This window comes from Amphiura filiformis, chromosome 4 (assembly GCF_039555335.1).
Source record: "Amphiura filiformis chromosome 4, Afil_fr2py, whole genome shotgun sequence".
Taxonomy (NCBI): domain Eukaryota; kingdom Metazoa; phylum Echinodermata; class Ophiuroidea; order Amphilepidida; family Amphiuridae; genus Amphiura; species Amphiura filiformis.
The window spans coordinates 85,532,927-85,544,965 of NC_092631.1; the positions used below are offsets into that span (position 1 = coordinate 85,532,927).

Sequence of the window (12,039 nt, forward strand, 5' to 3'; positions counted from 1 at the left end):
GTTAAGGATTTTAAAATGTGCGTCATGTGTGACGCAAGTTTGCTGACAAGGTTGAAAAAACTTGCGTCCAGACATATTTTTGTGCGTCCATCTGAAATTCACGATCAATCATACCGGGAAACGCCGCGGAATTTCATGATCAGAACGGCAGCCCCTTGTTGCTAACACACATACCCGTACCCCGGGTCTACACTTCATCAAATGTTGATTGTTAAAATAAAATAAAAGTGCATTTTCACAGTGATATTCCATCTCCAGTCGCTATGATAATTTTTCTAATTTCTGTGTCAGTTTTGGTCGGAAACGTGGTCAGAAACAGCTGCAAAAACATGCGCAAATTTTCGTACTTTTACTTCCGGGTTTCTTTAATTTTAAAACGGGTTGTTGATGCTATAAAAGCTAAAACACGCGCTGCCACAAATAATATAAAAAAAGGTTATCATTTGGATTTTGTCTTTAAAATTGCTTTTATTCATCGTAACAATAATACTAATAAAGGAAACGCAGATTATTTATGAGAAAATAAACTTAAAACATTAAAAACTGAATATTGTCAGCTATAAATAATTAAATAAACAGCAACTGCACAGTGCCGCACGTCATCAATCCAGCAAGCTTTGTAAACAAAGCATCAATGGGGACTTTCCCATCAAACAGCGATCGTACGGAAAGCTTGCAAAAAGTGCACGATTTCCTGACGTTGCATTTACAAATATTGCAGAATTTACTACAATTCTTAAGCAGGTGGGTCAAAATTTTGGGGCTTTTATTATCTTAAAAATATAAAAGAATAAAAATGTCTTATTTTTATCATCAATTGACAATAATGATTAAATTTCGAAGTTTTGTCTGCATCCACATGTGATATGGACGCAAAATACTTGATTAGCCATGTAAACTTGCGTCCAAATTTGTAAAATACGCGTCTGGATGCAATGACGCACACTAACAGGAAGCCTGGCCTATTCATGCTATTTGCATGCTTGTCGTGGGTCGACCTGGCTAAAAATCCTGGGCGTTTGCGGGCCGAATGTGGCAACCAGTGTCCGAAATAGGGAAAATATGGAGGTTGTCCCGAGGACAACCAAAGCATAAATTCTGCTTGTCCTCAAAACATTTTGGTTGTCCCCAAAATGTGTCATATTCAAGAGGTAAAATATAGTGGTTGTCCAGAGGATAAGTAGGCCTACATATCTCAATATAGTTGTCCCCAGTGATTTTTGGACAAGAGGACAAGAGGATAAGTGCTTATTTCGAACACTGGTGGCAACCCAAAATTATGCATGTATGGTCGACCAGGGAGAAACCGATTTACGATAACTTAGGTGGTCTATCATGTGCGATACGCTATTTTGGGTTGACCTGGGATTTTTTCTCCCAGCTTGACCCAAAACGCGCTAGTATGTAGACTATGTGCGCATTGTCGAATTGTCAATCATTCATTGTCATTGTGTTTATCGCGGAGCCAGTTTGGCCAAGAAATACTTAATTTAAAGCCAAAATATTAAATTCTCGATCATGAGAGCCAACTTGGGTACGCACAGTTATTTGCGTCGAGCGTAGTCTACGCAAAGACCGGCGCTTACGGCGCAAACACAGCTTTTGAGAATTGACCAATCACACAGTCGCTGCTAGGCAAGGTCAAGGTTCGGTCATGCAGGTCGCGCGATCGTGTTATTCTATGAAAAGTACGCTGACGCAGAAGGTACATCCTCTCATGATCGAGAATTTGTTATTTTGCCTTTGGCTATAGCTGTAACTGTTTACGCGCTGTATACGCCCGCTTTGTGACTTTGTACTTCAGAGTGGACAAACTGTGCCAGCAGTAACTGTACAAAAATAAACAAAACAAAATTGTAAGCTTACCGGTACCAATCCTACACACACACAATCTACACACACACACAAACAAACAATCTACTACGACTACAATGACTAACCTGTGATGAGAAGTATGTCATGAACCGAGCAGAAGCCGAACAGAATTTTGTTGTGCAATTAATATTTGGTCAGATTTGTTTATACATAGACATATAGCTTATTTTATAGTTAAAACTTATCAGCTTGCAACTTTCTGCCGTTTTGTGGAGGCCGCCATTGTTGGCAAATTGCATGATGGGGGTAAAATGGTCTTGAATAAAACACCAAAAATCAGGATATTTGACGTACTAAAATCTGTAATATGTGCACATTTTGAGAAACAAGATATTCCTGAAATATTTCTCCCAAATAATCAATCAAACTTAGCAGGGCAGCAAATTGGGAAAGAATAAAATCAAGAGGTCATTGAACTTTGATTACTTCCGGTAAATTAAAAGGTCGCCGGCCTAAAGTAGAAAAATGGCGAATCCCAGTCAGGCAGCCCGAGTGGCTGCTGTTGTAAAAGCTATCAAACCTATCATGTCCCAAAACCCAGCTGAAGCTAGAACGCGAGTTCTAAATCTGTACAAAGCGTGGTACAGGGAGGTACCTCATGCTGGTGAGTTGAGAGTAAAAAGCACAAAATTGATAACTTTTTAACTGTTTAAGCTTACCTAAATTGAAAACTGAACTGAAGACTAAAAATTATGTGTGGCTCATGCATGCAATACGAAGTATTGCTGTGTGGTAAAACGAGTCTCTCGCAACTAAAGTAAAGCTGAATAAATTTATACTCAATCGCCAAGCGATTGCAATTAAACGCTTTTGTACTAATCATGATCATGGTGTGTCCGTCCGTCCCTCTGTCCACGCGCTATCGCGTGCACGTGGCTCGCTAATGCGTGCTTGCGGTGCGTATCGCGTAGTGTGCGGAGTATACCGACGGGCGCAGTGCGAGCATCGGAAAGCATTACAGTCATTACAGTCGTGCAGGCGCATCTCATCGGATTCCAAAACGGCACACGTGCAGAGGCCTATTAGTAGTTTAAAAGGTCGGGGCAAGTAGGCCTATATGGGTAACGGGTGTTGGGTAATTAGAGATAGTCACAAGAACCACCCAACCCGAGAACCGCGAAATCTTGTTTATACTAATCACGGCGATAGCGAATGGTTGCAGACGACAATTATAATATTCTGCCACAAAATACATTTTTAAAACATCAGTTGCTGTCAATAATTATTGCTTAATTAATTCATCACCAAAAGTAAATAATCGAAATAATTAGCAAAATATTAATAGATCCAGTTGGTTGTATATTGCTCGAGAAACACTAGCCACGAATTTGCTCACGGATGCGCTCGCATTCGTGGCTAGTGTCCTTTCGTATCTAATTTCGGGGGGTAAACATATTACGTAAGACCACATAAATTATAATGACAATACAACATGATAAACATACCCCGAAATAACACCCTTCTATCTAACTTCACTTACCATTCTGTTACTATACGTGTTGGTGGCATAATTCCCAGATAGTATGTCCCATTTAAAGTGTAGGCCTACTCACATGAATATTTCGGCACATTTGTGATAAAAATCGCTCCCTTCTTTTCCGGTGATCGCATGTTCAATGGATACAACACGTGAATAGCAGGACTCGTCAGCTCAGGCCCATGCCAACTCGACCACAAAGTAATTCGCCCCTGTATAAACCCACTTAGGTTTTTATGTGTAGATGCCATGTTAATTAGAAGACGCAATGTGCTGTGGCTGTGCAATGATTATGAGCCCCCCTCCCCGGGAAAATTTCCGAACGACCGCCAAAAATCGCTTGACCCCCCCTCGGCCTGAAAAGTCACTTGTCCCCACTCGCCAACCAAACAATTGCTTCTCCCTCCTCCGCCAAAAATTCCCTCTACTTTGTACTCTTTTAAAACAGATCAATCAAAATTCCTTTTTGTTATTGTCAATTTATGTTACTAAACTCGCCACAAAATTAGTTCTGTGAAAGTCACTCACATAGGGCGTGGTACATGTATACAGTCACTTACGGAGCACAGCCAATTACATTGTTTGTCTTTATTGCTATGAATGATGTACCGTCTACCAGGCAGGGTGCGATCAAAAAAGTCACTCACATAGGGCGTGGTGTAAAGTCACTTACGGAGCACAGCCAATTAACTTGTTTGTCTTTATTGCTATGATGTACCGCCTACCAGGCAGGGTGCGATCTAAAAAGTCACTCACATAGGGCGTGGTGTAAAGTCACTTACGGAGCACAGCCAATTAACTTGTTTGTCTTTATTGCTATGATGTACCGTCTACCAGGGTGCAGTCTAAAGTCACCTACATAGGGCGTGGTGTATTAAAATCACTTACGGAGCACAGCCAATTAATTTGTTTGTCTTTATTGCTATGATACACCGTCATAAGTCACCTACAGCACCCTGAAATGAATAGGGCGTGGTGTAAAGTCACTTACGGGACACGGCCAAATTTGACGGGAGATGCAGATAGAGGAGAGCCAGACATGATGGAGGCTTGAGAAGGGGAGGGGGAGGACAGAAACAGTAGTGCAGCGTGCTCATCACATGGGGGGAGGGGGGCACCGACCATGATGGGGGGGGCACGGATCTGATTGTCAGGGCAGACCCCAACCCCCCACACAACACCTAAAATGGGGACGGAGAGGCGGGAATGGGGACGAGAAGATGGTGAGAAAAGAGAAAAGGAAGGGGCGTAAAAATAGGGACGAGCACTGACCGTGCCCCCCCTCAGATGCTGGCTGCGGCGCCTGGGTACCGTGACAGGTCCAGAGCCAGCCATCGGTACAGGTGTATACGATGGCGGAAATTGGGACTCGAGTTCGGGTTCAAAAACGCCTGAGAACTGGATCGAGGGAGGATTTTGAAGGCCGGGTTTGAAGGAGAGAGAGAGACAGAAATAGAGTGAGAGAGGGATGGAGAAAGTCACCCAGGTTAAGTCAAATTTTATTTAAGCCTCATGCATTAAAAAATGTCTGTGTGTTGACCACTTTTCTTCAGATCTTCAATCATCAGAGATCCCAACATTAACACTATACAAGTTTGCACAAAGCACATGATCTGATCGTTATAATGGCTTTATAAATGTCACTTTTTATAACAAAAAACTTTTAATCAGTGGGTCACTGTTTTGGTCGGGGCTAAAAGTAATAGCCAATTATCTTTTCCCATTTGCTTTTGGTAAGTGATCAAAATCAATTCCCAGTTTCCCACGCTATTTAGAATGTGCACGGCTAGACATCTCGGCACCTTGCCATGGTATATTTCCTGGGAAAATCCGCTTATTTTCAATATTTGCGGTGAGCTTTTGTAGTTGAGCGGTGAACATAAAGCGATGGTTTGGTACTACAGTCATGGTACAATTAGGGACGCACCATTAGATTCTCAGGGGGTAGGAAGTTGGGTCGGGAAAGAAATTTTGTTGCCGCTGAACTAGACGGCTAAGTTTGTGAAGGCGGCGGCAAGGTTTTTTTTAATTTCATGCATTTATACACAGTTAGGTGGGGAAAGTTTTTTTTTTTAGTGTTGGTGGGGAAAGGTTTTTTTTGGTCATGTAGTGGGTGAAGTTTTTCAAAAAACTTCCTACCCCACCCTGAGAATCTAATGGTGCGCCCCTTACAATCATCATGGTCATGTTGACGCATTGTTTTATCTACGGTGAGGTAAGGGACGCACCATTAGATTCTCGGGGGTAGGAAGTTGGGGGAGTGGGATTTTTTTCAAGTTGTTTTTTTAATTTCATGCATTTATACACAGTTAGGTGGGGGAAGTTTTGGGTTGTTTTTAGTATTGGTAGGGATTTTTTTTGCTCAAAATTTCATACCCTCCCCCTCCCGAGAATTCTAATGAAATGCGTCCATATTTTTGCCAATAATGTAGTTTCTGATGAGGAGCATTGTAGACACCCAGTTGGTCGTGAGCAATTATTTTTATTTTGAACATAATTGGATAAAATTACTTGAGTCGCAAGGGTTTTACACGGTCGGTCGGGTTACCAGAAATTTTATTAGGCTTTATATAATGATGAAAAATGAGCAAATTCACGAAAAACATTGCTATTTAAAAGCTATATTAGGTTATTTTTTCTTCACTAACTGTGACATTTTTTTTTCACCCTTGACATCAAATTTATTTTTTTTGCCAGTGGAGCAATTTTTTTGTTGCTCAGATGGCATTACATTTTTTTTTCAAAAATATACCAAGCCCCCCCTTGATATCTAATGGTGCGCCCCTTACACATAAAAACGTGGTTTTATACAGGGACCGAATTTACGTGCGGTTGAGTTGCCTTGGACCGAAAATGCCCTGGACTGGTTCATCGATCGGCAAACATAACAGGTGTTATCTGAATGAGGTAATCTCATACCTACTAAGTGACTGTCCAGTCATAAATCACCAGAATTTACGTGTACGATAATCTGATAGGTTGAGATTATTTTCCACGATGTGACAGCTACAATAAGCGGCACTGTAAGCAGCGCTGAATTAGGCTCCAGATATCATCTTATTTTTGAGGATCGTATGTAACAAAGATGTCAAAAGGTAGGGTTTAACTCAATTAAGCTTATAATGGCACGCTTATGAAAGTTTGTTGTGAACCATCCGCATTTTATCAATGTTTACATGCCGGCGCAACTTTGTGTACCGGAAGCCCCACGAAATCATATAGCTCCGGTCTCTAACGCAAATCAAAGATTTGCGTTAGAGAATATGCTCGAACAAGTTGTATATGGTCATGTTTTTTATACTGGGTACCAATTGCGTGACATATGAATTTTTCAAGCAAATCATATGCTTTTACAGGTTTGGTGCTATAGGGAGGTTTCATGTACGCCACGGGTCACTAGCCCTGGAGGCACAACAATGATATTGGAGCACGTGAAAATGAAATATCACTTATCACCTACAGAGTGCTAATATTCCTTACAAAGCATGGGTTTGAATAACGCGCCAAAGATTCACAGAGGATGGTAATAGTTTGTTTGTCCTCCACCGCACTTGACTGACTCTCAATGCAGGTCATTTTTATCAACCTTTTAACCTTTCAATGATCCTTGCAAGCGCCCTATAACTCCATAAGTTTACACTAGAACCCAATAAAAGTATATACATTCTGAGAGCATATACTCAGATGATTTCAGAAACGATACAATGAGAGTCATTAAATACAGGGCGACTCATAATAATACAGGGTGTAACAAACAAAATTAGGTCAAAAATATTAATTCAGTTATGGGGGTCACACCTGAACATACATTGATAATGTAATGTTTTGACACATGTTTGATATATCTAACTTAATTGCCCACCTAGCCATATAGAACTTTTACCGGTCAAGTACTTCGATTATGTAGATACAGGGTGGTCAAAATTTTATCAATATTTATATGAATTTCTTCAAAACACCCCTTATCTGGCACTGGAGATGCAAATTTTCATGATTGAGGTGTGTAACTAGATGTAAAATAAGCTCAACAATCCAATTTTGAAAGGTAAAAGAAAATTTGACAAAGCGGTTTCGTAAAAAATGACTTTTCGGATCAAATTTGAGCATTAGGGCGCTCTTTCAGATTTGTCGCAAACTTTCTATGTTTTAATAAATATTAGTTTACCAAAGTAACAAGGATCACAACCAAGGTCTGCTTACAAAATTTGAGGCTTTATCATGTTTCGTTCAACCGTAGCACCCATTTCAATATTCCCTACATGAAATCCCTATTTAAATACACACAGGTCAATGAACTTTATTCATGTAGCAACAAGTAATTAGTAATTTTCAATTGTCCAATTAACAAATTCTGAGGCAGTGAATGCTAAAAGTGGTATCACTTGGCTTATATCAAGTACAGAAACAAGTAGAAACCCATCAATAATGTTTATTGAGACAATGTGTACTAAATCACCATTGTACATGTACAGCATTGTCCTGCTCCGCCACCACCTGCTCCGCCACCGCATCCACCCCTGCCTAATTCCACTTAACGAGCTTTACTAATTAGTCAAAATGAATTGTTTTAGTTTTCTCTTCTGATTCTTTTAGCCTACTAAATTGCTTACAAAATAAGACCAAAACCAGGTCTCTGTGATGTAGCACTAGAAAATATCAGCATCTAAAGTGAGAAATTTTGTCTTGCATGTCACAAATCCACCATATTTGGGGTCCCAACATAAAAAACATGACCATATAATTGGTTGACGCATTCACGTGTCAAGCGATATCGCTGGGAAGTTGAGATTTCTTCAACTTGCCAAAGCGATATGGCGAGGTCGCCTTCGACCTTCCATTTACATGTTCTTTGTGCCGACGAACCAATCAACCATCTTGTTGTCATGGCCGGGCGTTGATCAGCCATTTGACATTGTCAGCCAAAATCAGTCTGTGATTGTTAATCACTTCTGTGTTTACGCTCATGTACGCTCAGCGCACAGCACAGACCATGGAAGTAATAAAAAATTAACTTAGTATGTAAAGTTAATTTTTCATTACTTCCGTGGTCTGCACCGAGCGTACACAGAGCAGAGGTGATAAACAATCACGCTGATTCAGTGATTGGCTGATCAACGGTCAACAACAAGATGGTTGATCCATTGTTGTTGGCGCGTAAAAGGGGAGGAGACCTCACCACTTCTACGCAATTGCCGATCACCAGGACGTTCCTGGACCACGCCACGGAAGTAATAACAAATTAACTGGCTAACTCCACAGAAATTATGGTACATTTGCATGAATTTTAAAGTTCATTCAGTGCTTCCAAGTTTAATATTTCCTGCAAAGTAAAGTTAACTAACAAAGCTTTCAGAAACCACACTTATGCTTCCAAGTTATTGTTTCCTGCAAAGTAGACTAACAAAGATTTCAGAAACCACTCTTATTTGTTTGCCTCACATAATTTGACACATTTTTATGACAAGAATATTTAAAATGCATTGCAAAAAAGTGTCACTGCTGATCAAAACTAACATTGCAAAATAAATTAGTTTAATTATGCAGGGGTGCAAATTGTGATTTCTTCCTCAGGAGCAAGGTTTTAGGCTCAAAATTTCCTCAATAATACCATGCATAAAATAGCTTTATTCTGCACTTCAAAAGATGAGAATTTTAACATAGCGTGTATTTTTAGAGCGACTCTATGTTAAGTTTTCGAGCTTCCGAAAAAGGTATGAGGGAAAATATAGGTGCTTCTTTTTAAATTTCCCAAAAATTTTCCAGTTTGTCTTCTTATCAGTGGCATTAGTATTGATTCCTTCATGACTTTTGTTCCCATAAAATCCTCATGGCTGCCTCTATATTTATTTCCTCAGATATGATTGCCGCCTCAGTAAATTTCCTCAGATATGTGCCCTGTTTCCACCTGCCTTCATCCAACTTCTTTTTTCCTGTTAAATTACATTAAATTTCCTCATATCCCATTTCCATATTCTAACACTAACACCTTCCTCTTTTTTGCTCTAATTTCTTGAACAATAATGTGAATTCCTCTAAGTTTTGCACAACCAGTGTCTGTAAACATTTCCTCTCTTCCATTCAGTAGCTTCACTGCCTCACAGCCCGACCCTATTATTCTGTGCCTCACTCCTCTTCTTTTATTTCCTCCCCCCCTTCTTCTCATCTCCCTTTTCTTTTTTCTCTCTCCTCCTTTTTCTCTTTTTCTTTTTTCTTGATTTCTTCCCATGGCATTATTTCCTCAATTTTGACTCTCATTTCCTAGGAGCGGTGCTCCCCGCTCCCACACAATTTGCATCCCTGTAATTATGTTTCATATTTGTAAATTTGATTTTGCTGTTTTAAGGTGTATGAATATTTACAGAAGAACAAATGGTGTGTATTCACATTGTACCTTTGTTTGTATGCTTTGTTTCAGTTCGTAATTTCCAATTGGACATTTCTGTGAAGCAGGGAAGGGACAAAGTACGGGAGATGTTTGAGAAGAATGCTCATATTAAGGACCTTAGGACTATAGATTTATTGGTAATTAAGGTGAGTTTCACATCAGGATTCCACAAAATAAACAACTTTTTTAAGAGGTGAGATGCAATTTGAATAAATACATGTATGACCAAATATAACTGGGCAAATATTTAAAAAAGACATGGTGTGATCAAGCAAATCAGTCTTAAGCCAGGCACATATTCAATTTTCAGTTTCTTAAACAACTGCATTTTGCAGAAAGCCCCATTGAAATTGGTCAGTTCAAAAGATATTTGTGAGCAATTAAAGAGTTTTCCAAAACAAGAGGGATATATCTCAAAATCAATATTTCCAACTTCTGACTGATTTTACTTGATTGATATGATGTCAATGGTATTTGCATCTGAACTCTTCTTTTCAATGCATGATCTCAAAAAATTTTGTACCTGAAAAATACATCGAAAGTAAGGCGAGCCATCAAAAATATGTGAGTTTCAAATGTTATAATGTAATCAAGTTAGCTGGAGTCCACAAAAACACCTGAGTTATAAATGTTATAATGTAATCAAGTTAGCTTAATTGATAAGGTGTTCGAGTATGGTGATTGGTGCAAGAGGTGCTTTTTTATTTGTTGAGGGTTGAGAGCCAGAAAACCTTAACTCACAAAGGATTCCTTTCTGAGTTATGGCTTTCTGGTTCTCAACCCTCGATGTAATGGATACAAACTGAATGTAACATCCATCTTTTGTTGATACTTTTCTTTTCCTGCAGGGAAAACAAGAATTAGAAGAAACTATTTACATCTGGAAGCAAGTATCTCACCTCATGAGATATTTTAAAGAAAGTGAGAAACCACTCAAGACAGATTTCCTCTCCAAGTTTTATGAAGGAAAACATTAACACCAATTGATAGGTGTGTGTGTGTAAATTATAATTTTACCCAAGACTCTCTAAAGAAGTACACTTATGCTAGCTACAGAAGTCCATTTTGCTGTGATGACTTTGGAACCTGACTGACCACCTGAAGAAGCATGAAATTACATACCTGGAATTCTAAAGAACTGCACTATTGTAGACTTTCAAAACTGATCAAGGATTCAAACCTGTCATAATTAGCAACATGATTCTCATTCATTTTGGGCTGTTCCATTTGAAAATAATCTCATAAGAATCATCAAATTTTTCCGTCATTCCAGGATTGCCTTTCACTAACATCTACAATGCATCATGATTGCCTAACCCATTATAGGTCTTCCATTATGTGTTAGAGTAGGGGTTCTCAATTATATAAATTGCTTGTGGACCACATAGGGCCAAACTTATTTCAAAGACATGTGCTTGAGTGTCAAAAACCTTGTTTTGCTATGTTTACTGTACATTTCAGAGCTGTTTAAGAGCCAACCAACCGCAATTGGTCGGTGGGCCAGATCTGGACTGTGGGCCACCTATTGAGAACCTCTGTGTTAAGTGACAGTGGGTTTGGGACTTACAATGACTTGTAGTGCATCATAAAGTTGAAACCAGGGTTGGCGATTTAAAAAAAAAATCAAAAAAATCGATTTATTTGATTTAAATCGGATTTTTTTTTATTTAAATCGATTTTTTTGATATTTTTTATCCCAAGAACTGCTATACCCCATGAAAAAGTCTAAAGAGACCAGTGGAATGCTAGACATATGCACAATCCTATCAGGTATTTACAAAAAATCAAAACATGTTTTCAGATGTGAAAATTTCAAAGAAAAAAATTGGTAAAATCATGGGAAAAAACCTGTTGAATTCTGCACCTTGAAAATGATTTTTTAGCAATAGATAAAATGACATCTTAGAGGTATTTAATTGTATCCAAAAGGTGTAGAAACATTACAAATGAAGTAAAACAGGCTATTCAAGATAGAAATTAACTTAAATTTTATCAAAAACAGTAAAAACTGAAAAAGTTGATTTAAATCAGTGATTTAAAAAAAATCATTTGATTTAAATCGTGATTTAAATCAATTGATTTAAATCGCGCCAACCCTGGTTGAAACACACTCAATATAATTCCCATCCAACAGTTTAGTAGAAAAGATGTGGGGAAATTTTGGAATTCCATACAAAGTGTGTTCTCAAATAGGCACCATAAATTGTGTAAAATGCAACTGGATTTGAACCCTTTCCACACTTTGATCATATTGTTCAACTGTAATTGAGATAGCTGTTATCTTCCACAGGGGGTGTGGATT

General features: G+C 38.8%; 2 protein-coding genes across 3 annotated transcripts in view; one reads left to right on the top strand and one right to left on the bottom strand.

The window, feature by feature from the left end:
* The window catches only part of LOC140151579 (mitotic spindle assembly checkpoint protein MAD1-like), a 39,137-nt gene extending 37,008 nt beyond the window's left edge, over positions 1–2,129 (bottom strand). For both annotated transcript variants that reach the window (XM_072173974.1, XM_072173973.1), the window contains exon 1: positions 1,941–2,129. The gene's annotated coding sequence lies outside the window, so the exon portion shown is untranslated. The remainder of the gene's footprint in view (positions 1–1,940) is intronic.
* A 189-nt stretch (positions 2,130–2,318) lies between these two features.
* Positions 2,319–10,764, top strand: LOC140151580 (NADH dehydrogenase [ubiquinone] 1 alpha subcomplex subunit 6-like). The gene is made up of 3 exons (XM_072173975.1): positions 2,319–2,479; positions 9,768–9,883; positions 10,586–10,764. The coding sequence occupies exons 1-3, from the start codon at positions 2,341–2,343 to the stop codon at positions 10,712–10,714; spliced, it is 384 nt and encodes a 127-aa protein (XP_072030076.1). The 5' UTR covers positions 2,319–2,340; the 3' UTR covers positions 10,715–10,764.
* Positions 10,765–12,039: the final 1,275 nt, after the last annotated feature.

Excerpts from the sequence above, each read along its gene's own strand:
- LOC140151580 (XM_072173975.1), top strand. The coding sequence starts at position 2,341 with ATGGCGAATCCCAGTCAGGCAGCCCGAGTGGCTGCTGTTGTAAAAGCT. Across the intron at positions 2,480-9,767 it reads CAGGGAGGTACCTCATGCTG|TTCGTAATTTCCAATTGGAC; the intron begins GTGAGTTGAGAG and ends GCTTTGTTTCAG. Across the intron at positions 9,884-10,585 it reads TAGATTTATTGGTAATTAAG|GGAAAACAAGAATTAGAAGA; the intron begins GTGAGTTTCACA and ends CTTTTCCTGCAG.